Source organism: Melospiza georgiana, chromosome 16 (genome assembly GCF_028018845.1).
Source record: "Melospiza georgiana isolate bMelGeo1 chromosome 16, bMelGeo1.pri, whole genome shotgun sequence".
NCBI classification, from domain to species: Eukaryota; Metazoa; Chordata; class Aves; order Passeriformes; family Passerellidae; genus Melospiza; species Melospiza georgiana.
The window spans coordinates 15,987,632-16,012,076 of record NC_080445.1 but is presented as its reverse complement, the minus strand read 5'-3'; the positions used below and the strand labels follow the sequence as shown (position 1 = coordinate 16,012,076).

Here is a 24,445-nt window from a genome sequence, read left to right as displayed (position 1 = left end):
AGTAGGGCTGGGAATTGCAGAGGCTGTGCTTTGCTTAGGAGGCAAAATTTGGGATGTTAATGAGACTTGTGAGGGTTGTAAAGTGCCAAGTAAAACACCATGCTTGGGTAAGGGGTGATGGACAGAGTGCTGCAGTACCAAGGGCATGGGACAGAGGATGTGGCACTGTTTGGATGGACAAGATGTGGCTGGTTGGGCAGGTCACCACATGTGAGGAGTGGCAGCAAGCCACAGTTGCCTCATACCATGTCCACAGGTGGCAAAGTACGACTTGTCCATGTTATTAACCATGGAAGCCTGCAGAGCATGGGCTGGCAGAGCCACCATCACTGCTCTCTGACAGCTGAAGCCACTGCTTAGATCCACTTGGATCTGCAGGGCAGCATGGACAGAAGCTGCTCTGTGTACCAGAGAGCATCTGGAGAACAAGGAGAGCAAGAGCAAGTCAGACCATGATGGGGATCCCTCTGAGTAGATCTTGCCCCTTAGAGGCTCAGCTCCTCGCCAGGAAGAATATTCCCACACCCCAGCACTGAGCTGTGCCCTGTTGGCCAAGGAAAACGCTCTTTGCTTGATCCTGTTTCACCTAAGGAATGTGCTTTCCTGTCTGATGCAGTCAATTTTATTTATGTGGTTACCAAGAGCAAAATGATGGAAAATACACATACATCCATTTGTGTGTCCACTCGGGCTGGGGTTCAGCTGTTCAAACTCCTGTCATCTCTCATGAGTGGAGCTGGCTGGACAACACAGAAAAAAAGCATTGAGTTTGCTGTAATATTCTCACATTTTGTGTCTTTCCGTGGCCAAATTCTGTATTTTCATGAAAGATGTCCACTGGTGTTATGAAATGAGAAAAATTTCAACCAGCTGCAAAATTCAGTCCCAAAGCAGGGGGGAAATTGCAAACTCGGCCTCTCTTTCCGCTGCCTTTGTGTCTCAAATGCTTTGCCCCAGCTGAATACTGGGAAAAGACCTGTTAATAAAAGCACACGGATGGAAATGTGCGTGGTGGTTTTGGCCGTTCCCACACGGGCCCGCAGCGGCCGCTCCCAGCGCGGGGCTCGGGCCGGGCGAGCGCACCGCGGGCTCTGCAATGCTCTGCTCAATCAATGCTTTTTCCCTTGAACAGCTATTTTGGAAAACACACGGCTTTGCTGTGCCAAGCAGAGCTTGCCCTGCAGTGTCTCTGCTGCCCTTGCAAAGCCCACGGCTGGTGGCTGCAGCCTCCAGGACTGTGTGACACAGCCCGCTGCCACCCGAGCCCCTGCCCCGTGTCACCCACAGCCTCTGGCCGCTCCCAGGGCTGTAAAGAACCCCCAGCACCAAGGGGGTGGCCAGGGCTGGCTGGGTGCTGCTGGGTGTGGAACTGCCCCCGGATCTGCAGCCCTGCACCAAACGATGCCTGTGCTGGTGGGTGCTCCAAGACCTGCCTGATCTACAGGGCAGGATCAGCAGCACCTCTGAGCAAATCCATGGTGCCTCCTCCACTGCCCCTGCTGTCCTGGCACCAGCTCAGGGTGATCCAGCCACAGTGACCCAGCTACAGCCAAACCCATGTGCAGTCCCCAGTTCCCAGCTGATAGTGCCAGGCAGACGGAGAGGAATAAGAAAGGTGAATTCTTGCTTTGGACATGGAGGTGACATAAGCAGGAGAAGTCAGGAAAAGTCCTTCAGGGATCAGATTCAGTGAAGAATGTCTTCCTCGGTCTAGACTCAGTGCAGAGTGGCTTCCTCCAGTCCTTCAACTAGGATTTTAGGACATTCCCCAGCCAGAGGGAGAGAGGGAGAGAGGGAGAGAGGGAGAGAGGGAGAGAGGGAGAGAGGGAGAGAGCTCCTCTCCCCAGCACAGACCATGGGGCGGGGGCTCTGGCATCTCTGATCTGCCCCAGCAGGACACTGAGATGCCAGCTGGGAACCATCCTTCCTCAACAGTCCCAGATGGCAGAGGTGAAAGAAGAGGGAAGAGCTGTTGGGAGGATAAATGGAGAACTCCAATAACCAAATTCTTTGAAGAGTTTTAGGTTCCCCACTTCAGTGGAGGAGAAATCAGGTTCCAAATGAAACCCTAGAGTTCCCTGCCTGAGAAGGCTGTGCCCAGTGTTTTTGGGGAACATAGACACATTGTGCATCTCCTTGCTTGGAGAAACCACATGCTGCTGAAGCCCTGCCCTGAGAAATATACATCCATGCCTGTGGTGCTGCCCTGCTCTTTCTGGGCTGTGGCTGCTGAGAAGAGGGGTCAGAGAACCCCCACAGCCCAAGGAGTGATGCTGAGGGATGTTCCTGATGAAAGTCCTGTCCTTGCACTCCCAAAGGGCGTTCCACCACTGGCTTCTGTGTCAGACCCCTGCATTTGTCCAGAGAGCTGTGGCTGCCCCATGCCTGGAAGTGTCCAAGGGCAGGTTGGACAGGGCTTGGAACAACCTGGTCCAGTGGAAGGTGTCCCTGCCCATGGCAGGGCTTGGAAGAAGGTGACTTTGAGGTCCTTTCCAACCCAAACCCTTCTGTGACTGTTGGGTGCATGGGGCTGGAATGAGCCTGAGCCAAGGGCAAGTCTGGTGAAAGCAGCCGTGGGAGGAAGAGGAGAACTGGGTGGCCCAGCTACACCAGAGCCATCTCAGGGCAGAGGCCAATAGTCTGTGACAATCTAACAAGAGGAGCCAGGGATGGGAGGGTTCCCTCAGCTCAGAGAGGAGGAGAGAGGGTCTGTGTAGGGAGGGGGATAATATCAGCTCATCCAAGCCCACGTGGTCCCACCTACCCATCACCCCTCAGCTTCTGGCCTCCACACACCTCTTTGTAGGCACCCAAGAACCCATGGCACCCAAACAATGGCGCTGCTGGCCCTCCACAGCTCTGCAATGGCACTTCCAGCATCTCCAGCAGCTTCACCAGTGCACCTGCATGTCCACACAGACGCCCCCAGGGCCCAAATTCCCTGGTCCTGAAACCCAACAGTGCCCCACCAGTCTCTTCAGCTGGAAGCTCCAGCACCACCAGCCTGGAATGGGGAGTCACACAAGCTGCCCTGGGCTGGAAAGGGTAAAGTTTCATGGAAGACCATTAGGCTACAACCCCTCACTGAGCCATTCAATAAGCAAGGCAAGGTTTGTGTGGAAAGGAATATCTATTGTCAGAGCACCTATTATTTCTATTTGTATTTATTAAGCCAGGACTGCTACAATCTCAACATGGGAAGATACTGGTGTCTGTTTAACCAGAGACTAATACATGGTGAAGAAGATATAAAAGCCTAGAGGTGGATCAATGAAAACTCTTTCTTCCTGTCACCTCTGCCTTGTGCATCTCCATGGACAGCCTTGGCCAGTTCTTCCCAGGAGAGCACGCAGTCTGGCCAGCTCTGAAGATGCACACCAAGGCAGATGGTCACTTGGTGTCTCAACAGGAACAGGTGGAATTGTGTCAGTTGGTACCAGGTGAGAATACAGGCACACAGACCTGGGTGGATGGATGATTGTGCATGATGGCTCCAGTCAGGCTGGCCAGTCCAGTTCAGGTTCAGATGGAGCAGGTGGACATGGGAGGGGAAAATGGTGCGTCCAGGTCTTTCTCACTGGGTTGTCTGGACTAGGCACCAGGACAGTGGCAACCAGGGGTTGCCAGGTCTGTCCCTTTCTCCCTGGTGGACACAGTCCTGCCAGGGCTTGGCTTCTCCCTGTGGCACCGCAGCACAGCACAGGTCCTGCCCCAGCCAGCAGCACTGCTTCATGTGAGCCCAAGGGGAATCAGGCCTTGTAAAAGTTCATTTGTCCTTTCTGATGGAGGTCCTGGGGCTGGACACTGCAGCACTGGACAGTTTCCACTCAGCCTGCCTGCACATCGGAACGAGGGGCAGAAGACTCTGACCTCCTGCTCCTCCTGGGCTACGAGAAAGGCAGAGAGAGGCCCGGCAGCAGCACATTTTCAGAGTGAGGAAGAATCACACTCTGGATGCTGGAGAAGGGAGAGCTGTCAGCTGAGATATCACTGGGCAGAAGACAACTGTGTCAAAGGGAATACAAAAGCCTTGAAAATGAGCTCCAGAATGCCTGGAGCAGGGCACTAATCCCCTTCAAGTGACAGGCACCCACAGGACCTTGCTCCACTTTGCTCCTCGTTAAAGGTTTGTCATTACTGCATTATTTTTAATACACACTTAGAGAAAAGGGCTGACACGCACACCCACCCGTGCACACACACACAACAGGAAACCATTGCCAAAATATACACTATAGACAAAGAGTCCATTCACACTATGGATATGTACAGAGTCTGTGGTGCAGTCTGGCAGTGCCCAGCTGGGCTGGGGCTGGCAGGGGGGACAGGGTGGGTGCAAACCCCTCAGGGCTTCACACACTTGCCCTTCTTCTCCCGCCGCTGCAGTTTCCGCAGGCGCCGTGTCCAGGCGTCCCGCCACTGGATCACCAGGCTGTTCTTGTCGGCCATCAGTCCGGGCCGGTCCGTGGAGTTCTCGCTGATCCCCATCACCAGGTACTTCTTGCTGATCTGGATCTTGGGGCACTTGCAGGACAGGTCCTTCAGGTGGATCCACAAAAAGTTGTCACCGCGCTTGACCCGCTCGTCACGGCACTTGTAGACAGAGAGGATGTTGATGGTGAACTTGGCCCAGTTGGCCACCGTCTCCATCTCCAGGATGTTCACCTGGACCACTGAGGGTGAAAAGGGAGAGGCACAGTGATGGGGGATGCTTTGCCTTGCTCCCCAAAGGAAGGTTGGGGACAGGAACTGCCCTTCCCAACAGCCCCACCTGCCCCATCCATTGCAACTTTGGGAGGGCTGATTTGGGCACCTCTCTCCATAGGGAGTGTCTCCCACCCCCTGGATGCTTTCATCTGCCCCACCCACGGCCAGCCCTCATCTGCCTCTGGGCCAAAGCCCAGGGTGGCTCAGGGAGGTTGGAGCTCCTTACCATAGTCCTTCTTGCAGTACTTCTTCATGTTAATCTTGTAGTTGCCCTTGGCTGGTTTGCAGTAGGAGTCACAGTCTGCAGCAGAAGAACAGTGGGTTGAGCACTGAGGGGCCTGGGGGGGCTCATCCCACCACAGGGGAAGGGGGAGTGTGCTGGAGGGGACGGCAGCAAGACCCAGCCTGGCAGAGGGTGGTGGGTCCTTGACTGCTCCTGAGCCATGGCCTGAGCACTCTTAGGACAGGGGGCTGTTGAGCCCCAGCTGCTCCCCTGGCACCTCACAGGAGCTGGAGCTCAAGGACCAGCACGAATGGCTGATACCACATCAGCTGGGAGGAGGAACCAAGGGACCCTGCGTGCACTGAGCAGACCCTGTCACTTGTGGCAATGGTGACCTGCAGGGTAAGTCAGCACAGGGTAGTGGAGGAAGCCTGGGGGCTCCTTCCAGACACAGAGAGGGATGGATGGGAGGAATGTGGGTGAGGTGAGTGGCCCCCATGGAGGGCTGGCAGGGGCCATGCCAAGGAGAGTCAACAGAACAGCTGTGAGCCTGCAGTGCTGGGGGGTGTGGGAGCAGGGGATTTGGCACCAGTCCCACAGTCAGCGGCACAGGGGACACGTCCAAAGGCAGGTGTGACACCAGAGCAAGGGGGTCATGATCCTCAGAGTGGTGGGGAGCACCCTCAGGGGACAGCCCCTCCAGGGACCTGTGCCCCGCAGGCTCCCACAGGTGAGGAAGGGGACTCGGGCTGTGGGAAGAAGGCAGGTGAGGGAAGCTCTAACACATCACTCCTGTGCCAGGCATCCCCTGCTCAGGCTGCTCCAGAGGGGCTGGGGAGGCCACCAGGCTGTCCTCCACTACCCTGCTGTCCCCCAAGGCTCCTGTCCTCCAGGAAGCTTTTTCCTGTGCATTTCTAAAGCTCCTAGATTTGCATCTCAAGCAGAGGGAGGGCAGGGAATGCCTCTTTCCTTCTCCCCAAAGCCTTTGATCCCCACAATTGCCTGAAGCAGCCCTGCTCTCCTTCTTTCTTTACCCTGCCATCTTCCTTTGAACATCTCAATTTGTCTCTTTCCAAATGGCATGTTTTTTTCTGAGCCCATCTTTCTTCTTTTCTCTGCCTTTTGCAGGTTCTCCCTCTGGTTTGGCCCCACGTCCCAGGACAGAGTCAGCAGCCTCTAATGTTGGCTTTGTTTGCAGGTTGCCACAGTGATCACTGGGGACGGAGGCAAAGCTCTGGGGGAAGACGGGGAATAACAGAACCCTGTGCCAAGGGGAGGAGGACAAAAGAGCAAAGAAAGAAGCCCAGGAGCACAAACTCACCCTGGGCTCTGCTGTTCTCCTCTCTGTCCAGCTCCTTTTTATCTGGGACTTCATGCCACCTGTTCCAAATTTGTCGGTGATAGAAGCAGTGCAGCATGAAGCCAGTTCTTGGCAGAGGAGGATGAGCTCTGATTCCCAGTTCAGCCCCCTGGTGCTGCCCCTCTCCCTGCCTGGGCTGGCAGAGCTGCCTTGGCCCTGCTGCCTGCCCTGAAGCAGCCGAGATGGCTGCAGAGGGGGCTCAGAGCCCCCCATATGGGGGGAGGCTGCTCAGTGTGCTGCGGTGCTTGGTCAATGCACTCACCCACTGCCTCCCTGGGGTGTGCCACAGCCTCAGCCTGGACCCTGCTGCCTCCCTGGGGTGTGCCACAGCCTGCTGTGCTCTCTGGGACACCCCACAGCCCCATCCCCGCCCCACAGCACCCCTGAGCAGCCCCAGCCCCACACACTGCTCTGCCCTGTCCTGCTCCATGCAGGGACTCGGGGCACAGCCTCCCACGCCTGTCAGGACAGGAGCCCCTTCCTCTCCAGCCACGGGCACAGAACCCCCCTGCCCCTGCCCCTGGCACAGCTGGCACAGCTGGCACAGCCTGCCCAGGGACACCGGGGGGGCATGGCTGGGCTGGGTGATGGGGGCTGGCCCGGGGGGCTCTGGGGTGATGGGGGGTGGGAGGAGGCTGTGGGGCAGCCTCAGCCAACCTGCCACCCCTTCCCTTGGCAATGGGGATGAAGGAAAAGCAGAAAGAAATCCTGTAACTGCCCTGGGCTCCTGCTCACGATTAACAACATAACACTGTGATTCAAAGGAGCTAGAAAATGGTGTTGGGAACTAACAATTTAGGATTAGTTTAGGGATTTTTAAAACCACGGCTTTGTGCTGTGGAGGAACAGTCCTCAAATGTAAAATTAATTCCTGCTCCCCTTATCTAAGAAACTTGGGAAGAAAAATATGTCCAAATAACTGGAAACCTTTCCTTCCCTTGGCCGTGAGCACACGGCCTCCTCCATCACTGGCTGTGGGGCAGACAGGGGTGCTGTGGCTGGGAAGGGGCAGGGCACGTCAGGGCAGAAGGATTCTGCCTTTACCTCCCCAGACTGCCTCTCCCTGAGCCTCCTGCCCTGTTCCTGCAGGGTTTTGCCATGGGGGCTCTGCTCAGGAGCCGCCCAGCCCCAGTCACACCACAGCGATGGAGCAGGGTTCCCTCCGGCCTGGGATGCTGTGTGCCCCGTGGGGCTGCTCCACACAGGCCCCGAGAGCTTCACATCCTCTGCAGGGCAGTGGGGAGAGGAGCTGCTCTGGCTGCCTTGCTGCTGTGTCTGTGCAGCTGGATTGGGCAGCCAAGCCCCACGGAAGGGCTGGGGGTCAGCACAGACCTGGCACAGCCCATGGCATGAAAGTGCAAACCCTGAAATGCTTCGGCATCTCCAGGTTATGCTACAGCCCCATCCCTGGCACTGCTGCACGTCTGGGACAAGTACAGAGCAGTTTCTGAGACTGAAACATCACTGGGATGTGTTACAGCCCCATCCCTGGCACTGCTGCATCCCTGGGATTCACCACAACCCCATCCCAGGCACAAATGCATCCTTGGGACCTGCCACAGCCCCATCCCTGGCACTGCTGCATCCCTGGGATTCACCACAACCCCATCCCAGGCACAAATGCATCCTTGGGACCTGCCACAGCCCCATCCCTGGCACTGCTGCATCCCTGGGATTCACCACAACCCCATCCCAGGCACAAATGCATCCTTGGGACCTGCCACAGCCCCATCCCTGGCACTGCTGCATCCCTGGGAGGTGCTACAGATGCAGAGTGGGAGGAGGCAGCTGAGAAGCAGAGCCACTGGCCTGGTGTGGGCATTCCCCATCCCTGTGGGCAGTGCACGTGGGAGAGGAGGCAGGTTTGCGCATCTGGTTTACTTCTCTCCTTGAAAAAAAGGAATATTTTGTTTTAAGAGAGATGTAACTTAATCAGGTGCTACGGCTGCAAATCTTTTACTGCTTACTTTGAATTCCCTTAAAGCCTTGTTTTGCACTCCATGAGTTTTGTTAATTCTGCTAATGGGGAACGTGGATTTTATTTTTTTTCCATGAAGTGGAAAATATTTTAAGATAATAATAATAAAAATTATGAGAAGTGGACCCAGGATGTTTCATCACCAAGCCAGTCACTTGCTCAGGCACAGACATCAAAGCTGGACCTCAAAGGCTTTGGAAGACTGGGAAGGCAGGAGAAATCTGGGAAAAGTGAGGCAGAGGATGGCAATGTCAGTGAAAAGCCTGGACACAGCCAGGGACTGAACCCCGGCATGGAGGAGGATGGGGAGAGGGCGGGAAGCCCAGCACCTGAGCAAGGCAGCCCTGAACAATGTCCCCCTGTTCCTGCAGCAGCACCTGCTCCAGAGGCAGGGCGGGAGGGGGAAATGGGGGAGAAGGGGCTGGGAGGCTGCCGAGGTGCTGAGGCCCCGTGGGGAGCGCGGGCTCGGGGACAGCTGGGGCTCCTCAGGCACAGGGAGCAGGCAGGGCAGGGGCAGAACTGGCAGCTCTGCCTGCAGGACAGGCACACGAGGGGCAGGTAACCCTGGCAGCACAGCCAGGGCAGCATCACCCCCATCCCTGATCCCCCAGCCAAGGGAGCAGCACGAACCCCCCTGATCCTCCAGGGCAGAGGCAGCTACACTGCATTAAGGATATTTGAGCTAGAAGCCAGAAATCTTAAACCAACAAAGCCACAGATAAACTGGAGGCAGTTTGAGGCAGACCCGCTCTGCTAAAACAGAGCAAACAACCCAGCTCTCTGCCAGTGCTGTTATTGTGCAGCTGAACAGCTCAGACAGCATTGTGAGACTGTTCCTATTTATAAAGCACTGGAGAGGAGTCACCTTGATTAACTCTGCTCCACGCTGCACTCTCTGTTGGCAATAAACCAGTCCAATCTCTCGTTCCATCTCCCTGTTTTTCCTTTTCCCAAAGCCTGATGTTCTCAGCTCTCTCCCTGCAGGGTGGGCAGGGCAGGCAGCAGAGGTGGTGCTGCTTTGCCCTGTCCCATGCAGCTTCCCCCAGCAGTGGCACCATCACTGCAGCTCAGCACCTCCCCACGGGGCAGGATGTGCACTTCAGGTGTCACCGCTGCCCCTCTGCCTCGGTGAGGAGTGAGACCTGTGAGGATCCAGGCAGGGCTGCCCTGGAAACACCCTGGAAACACCCTCTCTCCTTTCCAGAGCCCCGAGGGGCAGGGCTGGGAGGGCCCAGCAGTGCCCACAGGTGCTGGGTGGGGTGCCAGGCCGTGCAGAGCTCCCAGGCTCTGTGCTACTCCTTGGGGTCCACGTGTGCTAAGCCAGCACCGCTCTGCACGGCACTGCAGGCTCCTCCTTGTGCATCTCCCCTCTCCATCCCCATCCACACACTTCACTCCTGCCAGAGGAACACAGAATCATTAAGGTTGGAAAAGGCCTCCAAGACCATGGAGTCCAACCTTGAACCAAATTCCACCATGCCCACAAAACCACATTGCAAAGGGACAATCTACTCGCTTTTTGAACACTCTCAGGGACTGTGACTCCACCACTGCCCTGGGCAGCCTGGTTCACTGCCTGGCAACCCTTGCAGGGAAGAAATTTTCCCTGATGTCCAACCTGAATCCCCCGTGGCACAGCCTGAGGCTGTTTTGTCTCGTTCCATGACTTGTTCCCTGGGAGCAGAGCCTGACCTCCCCCTGGCTGCCCCCTCCTCTAAGGGAGCTGTGGAGAGACAAGAGGTCCCCTCTGAGCCTCCTTTCCTCCAACCTGTGCCACTCCATCTCCTCCAGCTATTCCTCATCAGACTTGTGCTCCAGACTCTTTCCAAGCTCCTTTCCCTTCTCCAGACCTGCTCCAGCCCCTCAGTGTCTGCCTGGTTGTGCGGGGCCACAAGTTCCATCTCTTCAGCACAGCTCATCCCTGGCTCTCTCCTGCAGCCAGTGAGTTCAGCACGGGGCCATCCTGGAAAATGTCCCCAGAGGGCTGGAGAGCACATCCCTGGCACACAGCAGCCTGGAGGAGGCTGTTGGCATTTCCCACTGCCAAGGCAAGGTGGTCTTGGTAAGGAGAGCTGGGGACATGGATGCAAACAGAACACTGGCTCTCCTAGAAAGGAGTAGGCTTCCTTGGGATAGATGTACCCCAACCGGGGCACAGGGAAGTTGCTCACTAAATATGGGTGTGGGGAACTGGAGGGGCCCTGCTGTCCTCACAGGAGCATATGCCATGGGATGGAGAGGAGGATTGTTTGGGATGTCCATTCCAACACACTGGAATGCAGGGGCAGAGCAGGCTCTTGGGCTCAGCAGGAAGAGGGGTGGCCCAAGGAGGGAAGGGGCTGCTTCTTTCCCAGCCTTTTCCCCTCCACCTGGCTTGCAATTCTGACAGGGATGGCTGGGAAGAGCCACACTGCAGTGCTGAGGGAACTGCAGAAGGAAGAGGAGGGGAAGGAGGAGAGCCCTGCTACAGCCCTCGTTACCCTGCTGGGTGCATCCTGCAGCTCTGGAGGGCTCAGCATGGTGGCACTGGATCCAGGGGCTGGCACAGCCCTGCTTGGTGCCCCTGGGAAGTGCCATGACACGGTGGGAGCTCAGAGCACTCGGGTGGGACCTTGGTCGCGGGCCAGGCTGGAAGAAGGACCCTAATCCACCAGCACAGGGAGATCCATGCACCCACCCATTGCCCAGCCCCAGCCAAGCCTCTGCAGGAGCAGAAGTGAACCTGCAGCTTGTGCTGAGATGTCAACCTTCCCTCTCCAGTCTGGGGAACCAGGGCAGCTCTTGAGGAGCTCCGAGGACAATGGCAGCAATGCCTCCCTAGCCTATGCAAGGCCTGCAGTCTGTCAATGCAGCTGTCACCCCCCTCTGGGTGACCACAGTGACACTGGTCCCTTCATGGTCCAGCTACCCGTGATCCCATCACCCTGCACAGCCAGGACAAGCAGCTCATACCCAGACCTGGATGACGTGAGCACCATGTCACCCATGTCCCAGGGCAGGCCTGGCAGCCTGTGCCCCAGCACAGGGGCCCTGGAGCCTGCCTGAGACCAACCAGACCCTCCGTGCCCCAGCACCTCCCAGAGAGCTGGGGTCGTGCAGAGGCCGGGGACACTCAGGAGAAACGTCCTGCACTGGTGCTGATAAAAGGAGGTGAAGCAAAGACAGCCCCAGGCACCCACGGTGCCATGTGCCACAATCCCTGCCTTAACCTGCCAAGGGATGGCCAGGCCCCAATGGCTGCATCCCTGCTCTCCTCCTTGGAGACAATGGAGAAAGCCTTTCCTGTAAAAGTCCACCAGTCTTAGTCAGTTCCTTTCCAGAAATACACAAGATTTAAAATCTCAGTCACATCTTTCACCAAAATTTGTTATCTATAATTTTTTGCCAAATGGTTTGGTAGAGCTGAGCCCTGCCCCGTGCTGTGCCAGGGACAGGGAAGGTGGGATCTGTCCCCAGGTCTCAGGGTGGCACCGAGGCCATGGGCTCGGCCAGGGACGTGGAGCACTCACCTGCAGGTGCCTCTGTGCTGGTGACCAGGGAGGTGGGGTTGATGGCAGGAATCTCTGGAAAAGAAAGGGAGAGGTATCTTAAGGATGAGATCCCCAGCTCTGGGGGTAACAGCTGGGCAAAAGCCCTCTGAAAATGGGCCACAAGGAGATTTTGTTGGTCACAAATGAGAAATGGTGGCATGACCATTGCAGACTATTGAATAGACCTGGAGGTGCACTAACTGAGCTCAGTAAATCAGGCCAGGCTGCAATTCTGCATTCCCCGAGGGCCCTAGGTGGTTGTGTGGGGATGTGTGCTCCAGGGATGGAGCTTCCCAAGTGCTCAGCTCACCTGAACTGAGTTTGGACATCAGACAGGTGCTTGGCTGATCTCAGCACACCTCAGGCTGCCCAGGGCAGGGATAAATGTGGGAAAAGATAACGCTTTCTCAGGACTCTTGGCAGCAAAACCTGGGGGAATTTCTTTCCTAAACTCAAATTTGGGGAAGAGCAGAGAGAGAGGAGCCAGCTCCACCAGTCACCTGCACTGCCACTGCTCCAGCAGCCCAGCAAAAGCTGCAGGGTTGGACATTGTTCTTCTGCCACTTGGGTCAAATTCAAACCCACTGTGACAATAAACACACTTTTATGCTGACCACAGGCTCTGGCCTTGCCCCAAAAGTGACCACACTCAGGGCTCAGCTGGGTGGGGAGAGCATGTGCTGTATCCAGCAGAGACCCAGCAGAGCTGTTTCACCACCTGGAAGCACCAACCCAAGGGGTCACCCAGAGCCTCCTGCGCTGGGGCAGGTGAAGCCCAGGTCACCACAGAAAGGGATCAGAGAGTCCCACATGAGCACCCCCTAGAGAACACCCATAAGGACAGTCAGCCTCTTGTCTGAGCCTCCCACCCACCACAGACCATCCAAGGGGAGTGGGGGACCAAGGAGCGTCCCCTGGGGCCCGTGAGGTCCCTGAGTGCAGGCGAGGGGGCACTCACTGATGCAGGGGGCCACGGGCGAGCGGCTCTGCTGGTAGCCCTTGGCGCAGCGGTTGCACGTGAGCCCGGTGACGCCGTCCTTGCAGGGACACTGCCCCGTGGTCTGGTTGCAGGTCTTGCCAGCTGCACCGACGGGGTGGCAGTCACAGGCTGGGTGGAGAGAGAGAGAGAAACGGGTATGTGAGAGGGGAGGCACAACACAAACCCCAAACTGGAGCCAAGGTGCAGTCCCAGAGCGGTGAAGAGGAGGGAGACCCTTCCAGAGCACCACTGCTGGGGCTGGCACAGCACAGACCCAGCTGCACCCATGGGTCTGGACCGACTGTGGCCCCACATGTGCTGTGAGCAGCGTAGGCAGGAGGGCACGTGGACAAAGGGGTTGGCCAGGGTATGGCCTTGCTGACAGGGATGCTCAGGAGGAACACCTGGAGCCTCTGCAATTCCCACAGGTGCCTGCAGCCACCGGCTCTCATTTATGATCTCATTTAACTCCAGGGAGATGTTCCTATGGCAGCAGTAAAAACCATTTTCTCTACTTGCTCCCCTTCCTCTGAGCTTTTCAGTCCATGGAGCTGAACCAACACTGGGTTTTTACACAAATCACAAACCTTGTTTTGGTTTTAGAATGAAGCAGGTTTTCTCAATGTTTCCCAAGCTCATAAGCCTCGATGCCCCTCCTGGAGGCCCTGGGCAAAGGATGAACCCACACCTTTCTACCTCAGTCTCTCTAGGACAAGCCACACCTGAGGTGGGTGAAAGTTGTCTTTGCTCTCAGAAGAATGCTCCATCATGTCACACTGGATGATGGACCCACTGCGGGTTGTCTGCATAGAGGGATGTGGGAAGGAGATGCTTGCTCAGAGGAGGACCTTCCCATCTGCTTGCCTGGAGCTGGGCTGGCAATGAGCTGGAGAGGTTATCTTGGCCTCCATCAGTGTAAGAGTTGAACGTGATTTCAAAGCAAAACAAAAACATCTCCCCCAGCCACCCCCAGAGCCCCCTGATGTTACCGTTTCCCTAATTTTCACCAGATGGGACTGGTGGGAGCAGCATGGCACTTGAGCCCTCCTCCTGCACAGCCAGAAACCAGAGCGAGCAGCATCTAATGGGGACCAGATGCTCCATCCTTATCAGATCTTGGCTAGGACGAGAAGCGGACATCTTTCTGACAGGGATATTTTGGGGGCTCAGCTGTGATAACAAATGGCAGCGAGCAAGGGAGTCTTGGCATGACACAGGGCTGTTGGAAACACAGGGCCTTTCTTGGGCCCCAGTGGTCTTTTCCTGGTGTAAATTTTATGGACAGACATAAATCTCAGCCCAGTCAGGATCCAGTTCATCTAAGCTGATCTCTCTGCATGCGGTGGAAGGTGGATTTCAGCGACGCCGGATGTTTTACCCAGATCAGTAAGGCAGCTGTGCTCATCTGAAGTGCACAACCAATCAGTGTCATCGGGGTGTGAGCTTGGTCTCTTCCAGACCAACCTCTGCCCACTTGCCCTGCCACAGTGGGATTTCCCACAGTCCCACAAAAATACACTGTTCCCTCCCGTTGCCACGGGATGGGCATCCCAGGCAGGAGCGCTGTCCCTGACGGGTCCCGCATTGCAGCACGGTCCATCTGCAGCTTTAGCATCTCTGTCCTTCCTCATCCCAACAAAACCTGTGGAGGGGCTGGCTCAGGGAGCCTGTCCCAGCCTCAGGGAAGGCAGGGCTGGGGGCACGTGCAGCTCTGCACTGCTGCCCACACACCAGGCCCTGCAGCTCCCAGCCTCTGGCTGCCAGGATCTGGCCCACAGAGCTTGAATGGTGGATTAAGTCACTAGCTTGGAGCTTAACTCATCAAGCTGTGCTTGCCAGAAAGCATGTCTTGCACCTCATTTTGAGGGTATTTTTGCATCTTGAGGCTTAGCTGCTACTGCTTCACCAGTTTTCATTGGAGAAAGGCTCACGGTTTACAGCTTTGTTTAAATTACTGGGATTAATGCGCAGCCATCCTTTATTTGACTTTTCAATTAGCACCATTGAATTAATCCTGAAGGTTGCTCTGCCTTTTCCATCCTCCCAGCTTTTCTATCCCACAGGGTCCAGCAGTGATGCTGGCAGTGGAGGGAAGCACTCCTCACTCACTGGCCGAGGGCTCTGCTCAGTTGGACGCAACCTGCCCTGGTATTTCTGTGCCTATTTCCAGGATGCTGCATCCCAGCAGAGGAAAACCATGGTCGAAGAGTTATTTAGTAACACATGCTGGTGTTTGTTTAAATAAGATGTAGTAGTTCCTGGCCTCTGGGTTAGTGATTTGCCTCCTGAATATTAACAGAGCCATCTGCAGCCTGGTCAAGTGGAAGGTGTCCTTGCCCATGGCAGAGGATTGGAACCAGATGATCTTCAAGGTCCCTTCCAACCCAAACCAGTGTGTGATTCTATGAGCATCTGCCTCCATTGTGATGCTCAGCCTCTGCCCTGGGCTAGCGCTGTGGTAGGTGCACAAACCTTTGTTTAAACCCACTGTTGCCATCCCCTGCACCCTGCCTGCTCTGAACACCCACTGAGACAATCCTTGCCTTGCCTTTTCCTGCAGGAGTGTAGATACCTGAACTGCAGGTATGGGACACAGCTTTGGAAAAAACAAGCCCAAATTGTCTTGTCACACCTCTGAGTATTTATATGCCTCTCTGGGAGCAGCAGCTTTCCATTGCCAGCACCTGGGACCTTGCTGGTCCTCTAAGGAGCTCCCAATCCCAGCAGATCCACCTCTACATAAGGAAGGGGTGGAAATGCTTTCTGCTTTACAGAAGGAGGGGCAGCCAAAGAAGCAGAAGCATCAGAGATTTTATTACTAACTCTGTTCTCCGAGGGAGAGCCAGGAACAGGCTCCCCAGACCCAGGGTACCACCTTTGCTGCCAGATCCTCCTCAGCATATGCACCATGGCAGGGGCTGGCTCTGTGTTCATCTGGCTCAGCTGAGCTTTGCAGCACTTCCCAAGCACAGCAAACCCTGCCAGCCCTCTGTGAGCAGCATCCCCCAGCCAGCCTGGCAGAGCCCTGCCTGTGGCTTGGCACAGGGACAGGGGTTTGTCTGAGGGGGCACCTGTCCCACTCCTCTGCTCCTCTGCAGCCCAGGCACTGCTGGCTGCCATTTCTCCTGTGCTGCAGCATCTGCACTCCCACCATCCCATCAAATCCTGGGCATCCTGGGATGCTTTGCCCACCCTGTCCCCTCCAGAGGAGCCACCTTGCATCAGAGATTCTTTCCATCACTGTAATGCTGCACAATTACTGCCCTGTGAGGGTGGTGGAGCACTGACAAATGGTGGGCACATGCAGGTGGGAGCAGCCAGGCCCCCGCTGCCTCCCCCATTCCCTGCAAGGAGAAGGACTTGAGCCATAGCCAGGTGGGAAACACTGCAACCTGCAGCTGCCCTGCTCCCACAAACCACGCTATATTCAGTAATCCTCCCTGGTCCCAGCAGTATCCAGCCTGCTTTTATAGGTTTTGGCATTTTTTCTATTATTGCTCTTTGGTAAGTGCTCTCTTTCCCATCTGGAGCAGAAACTGAGCCCCTCAGTGCCCAGAGAAGTGGTGCTGGGGGCCCTGGAGAGGTGAATGACTGCAGGGCGTCCACTTTGTTTGGTATTGTATCAGTTTTGGAGCAAAAATAGAAGGAGCTGGTCAGAGAATTACAGAATATCCTAAGCTAGAAGGGACCAAATATGATCATTGAATCCAGCCCGTGTCCCTGCACAGACCCCCCAGCAATCCCACCCTGGGCATCCCTGGCAATGCTGGGCATCCCTGGCAAAAGCTCTCCTGGAGCTCTGGCAGTCCCGGGGCTGTGCCCATTCCCTGGGCAGCCTGGGCAGTGCCAGCACGCTCTGGGGGAAGAACCTTTCCTGATCTCCAACCTAACCCTCCCTAACCCAAAGAAAAGCAGGAACTGTTCCTTGGGGAGGGCTGGGAGGTGAGGGGCTGCCTCAGGAGATGAAGGGTGAGGTGGAGGCAGCACAGCCACCCCGGTGCCTCTCGAGCGTTGGGGGAAGCCGGGGCTGCCTGCAAGCCTTCAGCACCTGACAGAATCCTCATGGAAAAGAGAATTTTGCTGCAGCTGCCCCAGTTTGGTGGTGCTGCAGCAGGAGCTGGGGGCTGCTACCATCCATCCCTGGCCTCAGCAGAGCCAGGAGTCCTCCCAGGAATGGGACACAATCTGGGATGCTGTGCCATAGACCACTAGGATGCATGCCTTGTCCTGCCTCCTCCTCTTCCTCTCTCCCAGTGTCTCCCCTGCATCACCCTGAGGATGCTGGTCCCTGGCACAGCTTGGGAGCTGGCCGACACCTGGCACAATTTGCATCAGTGGTGTGGTGCCAGGGGCTGCCATGCCCACAGCCACAGCTGTGGCATGGCTTGGCCAAGGCCATGGGGTGGAACAGCTTGTGGACCCTGGGAACACGGGCTGTGAGGGGGACGTGTCAAGTCAGCTGCTTGGGTTGTTGGAAATGATTAGCTCAGTTTGCTAATGAGCTGTTTGCAGGTAGGGCTCCTCCTGGCAGGGCCCCCTCAGCCCCGCTCCCGCTGTGACACTGCACGGACATGGGAAGTTCCTCCCTTCACTCCATCCTCTCAAGTACTCCTGGCAGTGGCAAGGATGAGAGGAGGCAGTGGCACACACCAGGCAATGGAGGGATTTCCTTTATTATATCCCACCCTGAATGAGCCAGACCTCCAACACCACTAATGGACCTGACAGGGGAGCCCCAATAGTCAAACCCTTCAATTTGGGTCCATGCCCACAATGTCAGTGGTCCAAAACCAGCACCAGGAATTCCTGAGGCCCTACATGAACACAAGAGCACTGAGTTCTTGCAGAAGGGAAGGGGCCTGGTGCCCACATGGGGCAGAATGCACTGGAGAGAGATCTGAGAGGGACCCTGTGCTCCCTTCCAGGAGGGACTCACAAGCAAAGACAGAAAAACAGGGACCAGGCATGAATTCTCAGCCCCTGAACAGCAATAGCTGAGTTCCTGCCCATCTGATGTTCCAGTCTGGATCTCAACAGTCTCAGGGACAGGCAGGGTGATTTCTTATCTCAAATACTTTGGTGAAACTATTGTTTTGAAAAGACTCCACAGACAGGCTGAGCAGGGAGAGGAAAGAGGAACCAGGCAGGCTTGGCCAGGAGTTAAGAGGAGGGAGAGGAGAGGTACAGGTCCCATGATGTTTGGCACAGGCCAGGCACCTTGAGAGGTCAAGCTGCAGTTTGATGGCTTGGAGCCAGTGTGGCTCCTGGCCAGCTCAAGGCCAGTCACCAGGAGCCACAGTGCTCAGCATCTCCCCAAAAACAGATCCCAAGAGCCATCCCACAGCTGAAAAACACAACGTGGGGTCCAGCCCCTCGGCCCACCTGGGAGATGTGAGCATCCCCAGCCCTCCAGAGCAGGGAACCCATGCTCCAAGAATGTCTATATCCCAGACAACATCCATATCAGAGACAGGTTCCCAGCACATTTAGTCATGTCTGCTTCAGCACCTCCCCAGCATCTCTCCAAACACTGACCAATGGAGATAGTAACTGCAAACACACCAGAACCCTCCCAGGCTCCTGGCAACCTGTTCTCTCCCTTCCAGTGATCCTCCTGCACCTCGAGTTGATGCTGAGCTCAAAGTGCTATCCCTGCCTGGTGCCCTTGGGGTGGCAGAGGAGATCGGGGTGGTGGTGGTGGTGGCTGGAGCTGACCTGCAGCTGCCAAAGTGAGCAGAAGGAGATCCCAAGGACAGGAAGGGAGAGCAAGGAGAGCGAGAGAGAGATCCTGTCCCTCCTGTGCCCCAGGAGCCCCCAGCTTACCCTTGCAGGCCTTGCGGTCGGTGATGGCCTTGCTGAGGTCGCGGTAGAAGCCCTCCTTGCAGTAGTGGCAGTGCCTGCCCGCCGTGTTGTGCCGGCAGTTGAGGCACACGCCGCCGCTCTTGCGCCCCGACAGCTTGAACAGCTCCATGTTGAAGCGGCAGCGCCGCGCGTGCAGGTTGCAGTTGCAGGCTGCGAGGGAAGGGGAGATGGTGAGGGCTGCAGGTGAGATTCAGGACCTCTGCGGGGGCTGGAGCTGCCCTGGTGTCCCCCAGTGCATAGGGGTTGTGCTGGGACGGGGATGGACACGGAACAGCACAGCTTGTCCCAGCGTGCTGTCCAGATGTGCAGCACCACCACCCTGTGGGGCCGGTGCCATGGGGTCAGGGCAGAGGAGGAAGGACACGTGTAGGAGGAACTGGCACCACTCAGCTGAAGGGAAGCAAGTGTGGGATAGGGGGCTGCAGCTGGGAGGTTTGGTGGTGCCATCTGAGCACTTGCAGCCCCATGGTCCCCTCTGCCCCTTCCCTGGCAGCTACTCTGGTGACAGAGCCCACCCGGCCTTCCAGCAGGACCACCCACCTCATGCCAGGCTGTGTGACAGCCCTCCCCTGCAACCGAGCCCCCAACTCTTTATGTTTATGGCTCTATCTTGTGTGCACGAGCCACACACACAGAGAAACCCACACAGCAGCCCCTGTGTGCTCACATCCCTGTGTGTGCACACACAAACATGCACGAGCACACGTGCACACAAACACATGTGGATGCAGACATGCACCAAAACCCCCCAGAGATGTACACGTGCCCACAGGCAGGCACACCCAGATGTGCACAGAAACATCTGCACACCCTTACATGTGCATGCAGAAATTAGCCCCGGGAAGCACACAGCCCTCCCGGCCGGCTCCATGTGTGTGAGATAAAAAGGCAAAGCACTGCCTATTCCAACTTAACACTCTTGCAAAAAGATAATGGGAACAAGATTTCCTCTGGCAAAACGTGGCGCCCTGCTCCCCCAGCCGCGGCCCCCTCCCTGTGCTGGTAAATTGAGGTTGGGTGAGAGCTTTTCCAGGCGCACTGTGAAATTCATTAACGTGTCGGCCCAGATTTAACTGCCTGGCCTGGCTGTGTGAAGTTGCCTCCCCGCAGCCGGCGGAGCTTCACCCGCACAGATCAAACACGGCCTGGCCTGCCCCGGCCACGGGCACGCTGCAGGGAGAAAGAGCGAGCCCCAGCCGTAACAGCGAGGTTTTTGGAGGCATGAGTTGAGCAGAAGGTTAGTGCCAGCACACTCAAACCTCGGCTGCCCCCAGAGCTCCCCTGAGTTATGAGATTAGTGAGAAATCACATGGCAGGCATCAAAATAACACCCAGCGTGGCTGTAGTGCTTGTTCCTTTTGAGCTGTTTTCTTTTTCCCTGGTGACAGTGGAAAATAGGGATTTTTAAGGCAAATTCTGGGTTGTGGTGTGTGGAGGGAAAGCAGCAAATACTGCCCAAGGCCCCAGGTAGCAGAGGATGCTGTTGAACTGGGGATGTTGACATTCAAACAGGCTTTGCCAGGGCTGGAAGAGACACAGTGAAGTACCCTGACAGCCAGGGTGCCCTTGCAGGCTCCAGATAATGGGACAGGGAGAAGACAAGGTAGGTTTTGCTACAGAACTGTGGCAAAGGAGCAGTTTTTGGGAGGAGAGGGCCCTTGTTTTCCCCTTGCAGCACTGAAAGACAAGCGGGGTCATCCCAAAAGGCAGTTCTGTGCCCCTCTTGGAATGCCCCCCAGCACCCTCTGGGGAAGGAGAAAGGCTGGCAGCCCAGAGGGGAGGCGATGGGCAGTGGAGGAGAACTCTTGGGTGAATGATTTGCTGCCCTCGGTGCAGGTTCCTCTCTGCCTCCAGTTTAATTGGTGACAGAGTAACTGGCGGGGCCTTCTCCTGGCATCATTGACCCTGGCACATCCTGCTCTGCCCCAGAACATTTCCCTCAGGATGTGCTGCAGACCCTCTGACGATGCCAGGAGCTGGTTTGGGGAAGAAGCCTGCCCTGGTGGCCCATCATCGTTCCCTCTCCTGCAGGCACGGTGCTGCCCGCTCTGGGCCGTGTCGGCAGCTGCCAAGCCGGGATTCCAGAGCCAACAGGGGAACCTGGCTGGGCCTGGCCACCCCGGCTTGGGTGGCTGTCCCCACGGGGGACAGGGTCACACCAGCACGCATGGCAATCCCCTCACGCCCTGGCGCAGCCATCCAGAGCTAATCGGGGCAGACAGGTCCCCCCTCGCCCAGCTAAATACTCTCACTGTTCCTCAGTACTGAGGCACTTGTAAGCTCTGTCTGTCTCCCGTTAATCACTAATTAAAGGCTTGAATGTTCCCTGCTGTTTGGGGTATTAATAAGAATTTAATTGCACAGTTTGGGGCTAATTACCTGGTAGCTTGCTTCCGCCCTTGTACAGTATGCCCAATTAAACAATCATATGATCAATTAAACAATCACAAGATCTAATAATTTGCAATAATAGACTAATTTAAACGTTGACACCTTGCAATGGAGCAATCTTTTGTTTCCCTTTTGATGATGTTTGAGCCCCTTCCCAGGCCCTGGCCACCCTAAAACCTCTCCTCCTCCTCCAGGGTGCTGCAGATGTAGGAGCCTGGAATGACAGCACGAGGGGTTTTGGGACAGAGACCCTGGCAGGGGACAGGCAGCACCATGCACCGAGGCACACGTGGGGCAGGCGGTGGAGCCCGCAGGGCAGGAGCAAGGCTCACCGCCCCTACAAGTTCCCTGGGAATAATTAGGGAAGGCAGCCGGATCAGCGAAACCCTAGACCCGCTGCTGCTGCTGCCAACCCGCAGCGGATTTGAGCTACGCCCCTGCTTTGGCTGGAGGAGAGCCTGGCTGGGACACAGGGCAGGATGAGGCCGCACCTCTCGGTTCCACGGCAGCCGAGAGCAGAACAGCCCCTTTCCTCTCATCCACACTGTCCCTCCGTCCTGGGGAAGCTGCTGGGGGAGAGGCTGCCAAGAAGCAGCAGCAGGAGGAGCCCCCAGGGGCTGCGGGAACAAGGCTGAGGCACTGCAGCCCCATCCCGGGCGGAGCAGGAGTCAGGATGGTCAGACGAGTGTAAATCTCCTCTGAGGCCTGGCTGCCTTCCCTGCACTCCAGATTCGCTGTGACTCGGAGGGGGGGTGTCCAGACAGGGGTGGCAGGGCCATGCTGCCCTCCTGCCCACCTCACAAAGCCAATCGCGCTCCTCCTGCGCTCCCCAGGGAAGGAGCGCGGCTGGCGCTGCCGGGCACTCACTCGTTTCCAGCACGTCTGCTGGGGAGCAGGTGCAGAGAACCCTGTCAGGGGAACTCCCAATGGGAGGGAAAATGTACAGGAAGGGGCACAGGGCACAAGGGAATTACATGTGATCCTCCAAATCCCACCACCGCTGCCGGGATTGGTGTTTTCAGGCACCGACATCCCGGGCGGAACACCACATCCCTCCCCCGAGCAGCCTGCGAGGTTTTCCCAGGAGAGCGCCACCCCTTCCCCGCCGAGGCCCCGATCAAAGCGAGCCCCGGGCATTATCCTGGTGCTCCGGAGAGTGCTCCTGCCGCGGCGGCCACAAAGGGAACAAGGGCTCCCGCATCACCAGCGAGTGCATCAATTACTTCCAGTGACTGCCTCGTGCTAATCCGCTTCCCCTCCTTCCCCGGGCCGGGTGTTTGGGGCCGGGCTGCCCCCAGCAGCTCGGGGGTGCGGCTGAAACCGGCAGCGGTGGAGGTGTGAGTCTGCAAGGATAAAGATGGGGGGTCCCCGGGATTCTGGCAATCCTGCTCCTGCCAGCCCCTCTGCCGGGATTATCCTTCACACAGCCTCTCCCAGGCCAAAAGCTGGGGGGATGCATTGGTGGGGACACGTCCCTCTCCCCTGCCCTGGACACACAGAGCATCCCATGCTGGCAGGGCAAGCTCCCTGCGGTTCATGCAGCCCCCGGGCTGTGTCAGGAGAGCCTCCCGTGCCTGCGGGCGATGATCTCCAACCAGCGGGCACGGGGCCGTGCGCTCTGCGGCACAAAGCTGGCACGGTGCCCTCTTGCCAAGCCAGCAGCTTGGCAAATCCACTGCCGCTGTCCTGGCTGCGACAGCCCCCAACCTCCCTGCTTGCCAAACTCGCGCTGACCCCCTCAGCACCGCAGCACAGCGATGTCCCCACGAAGCCTCAGCCACCCCACGGCAGCCGGGCTGGGGCTGTGCCCTGTGCCCGTGCCCAGACCTCGGGCAGTCCTTGCCTGTGTCGCCTGCGCGTTTCCCAGAGGCACAAATTCTACTGAAACAACAAACGATTGTCCTCACCTCCAGCTGAATGGACACATGTCCCAGCATCGTGCCATGCTGTAGGACATCAGCTTGGCCCCGTGCTGGAGCAGACAGAGACTCCCATGCACTGGATTGAGAAAAACCCCCATGCAGAGTGCTGGGGAGCGCAGAGCCAAGAGCTGACACACCCCAACATGACCTGAAGCTGTACCAGCCCCATGGATCCATTCTCATGCCCGTTCAGGGCGCTGCGATCCCCCACCCTGCCCCTGGGCTGCCACTGAGCTGCCAAGCCCCTGCATCCACCCACTCTCCTCCTCTTCCTCCCCCCTCCCCAGCCACGTCCGACATCCACCACCACGAGCCAGCACCAGCGCTGTCTGACCACAGGACAGAGTCCGAAACCCCACAGCCCCCAGGCTGAGCAAAGGGAACTTCCCGGGCAGCCTCTCCTTTTAATTGGTGCTAATTGCTGCGTCTGTTCGTGCTGGCTGGGGAGATGTCATTGTTGAAAGGCACAGAGGGGAAGGCTCGGGGAGCTAATCCAGCTTTCAGCCGCTAAGCCCTTCGAAGGCGGGTGATGGAGAAGCTCTTTCAGGTCCCTTCAGAGAGGGCACAAAGCCCGAGAGAGGGAAGGGAGAAAGAAGGGGAGCGAATCAACAGGAAAAAACTACTTTCACACGCGGCTCGGGGAAGGGTCTTTGTGTGCGGGGCTGCCGGGGGGGTGAAGGGATGGCGCTGCGGCCCCGCCTCCCCTTCCCTCTCTCGTTTATCTTTTCAGCTTCATCTGCCAAAAGGGTGACGCAGCTGGGGGCTGGATGCTCAGAGCAAGGGACCCTCACCCCGCCCTGGACGAGATGGACAGAAAACCTGCAGATGCTACTCAAAAATGAGCCTCCTCTGGTTTAACCCCTTTTGTGCCAGCAGAGCCACCTCCACAGCTATCATGCTGCTTTACTGGAGGATGTGGCAGTGAGGCAGCGGCAGTGTGGGGGGCACAAGGGAGCAGCCAGTGGGGTGAGGTCCTCCTTGTGTCCTGGGGGTTTCCGTGGGCTCACACACCTGCTGAAGGCCTCCCCTGCCTGACCTGCAGCAACTCTGGCAGGGTGACAAGGGGAGGGTTTTTTCTGAGCTCCAAAACTCATCTTTCTGAAACAAGTGGAAAAACACAAGGGCTGACACATTCCCACAGGGCATGAGGTGGCTTAAAGCATCAGCTCCAGCACTTGCTTTGAATCCACTGCCATTTTAGCCATTCTTAGAAGAAATCTGCTGTAACATGTGTATATTGAAGCGGACAGCTGGGTTCTCAACAAGACATCGATCACAAATACTAACAAGTCCTTCTGACCTCTGGCACATCCACTGAGCCTTTCAGAGGCTGATTAATGGTACAGCTCTCCCTTGTCTCCATCTTCCCGCCACCCCCTGAGACCTGGGCTCCTGTCCAGGAGGAGCAAAAGGCTGTTCCTCCCTCTCCCAGACATTCACAGGGCTCTGGCATTCCCCAGCTCCATCCCAAAGCAGGACAAAGAGCAAAATTC

The 24,445-nt window shown here is 56.9% G+C and overlaps 1 protein-coding gene across 2 annotated transcripts in view; it reads right to left on the bottom strand.

The window, feature by feature from the left end:
- Positions 1-4,098: 4,098 nt before the first annotated feature.
- The window catches only part of NTN3 (netrin 3), a 31,322-nt gene continuing 10,975 nt past the window's right edge, over positions 4,099-24,445 (bottom strand). For both annotated transcript variants that reach the window (XM_058035628.1, XM_058035629.1), the window contains 5 exons: positions 18,601-18,789; positions 12,757-12,906; positions 11,778-11,831; positions 4,934-5,008; positions 4,099-4,673 (listed from right to left, as the gene is read on the bottom strand). In XM_058035628.1, the coding sequence (XP_057891611.1) occupies positions 4,345-4,673; positions 4,934-5,008; positions 11,778-11,831; positions 12,757-12,906; positions 18,601-18,789 (797 nt within the window). In that variant the 3' untranslated portion in view covers positions 4,099-4,344. The remainder of the gene's footprint in view (positions 4,674-4,933; positions 5,009-11,777; positions 11,832-12,756; positions 12,907-18,600; positions 18,790-24,445) is intronic.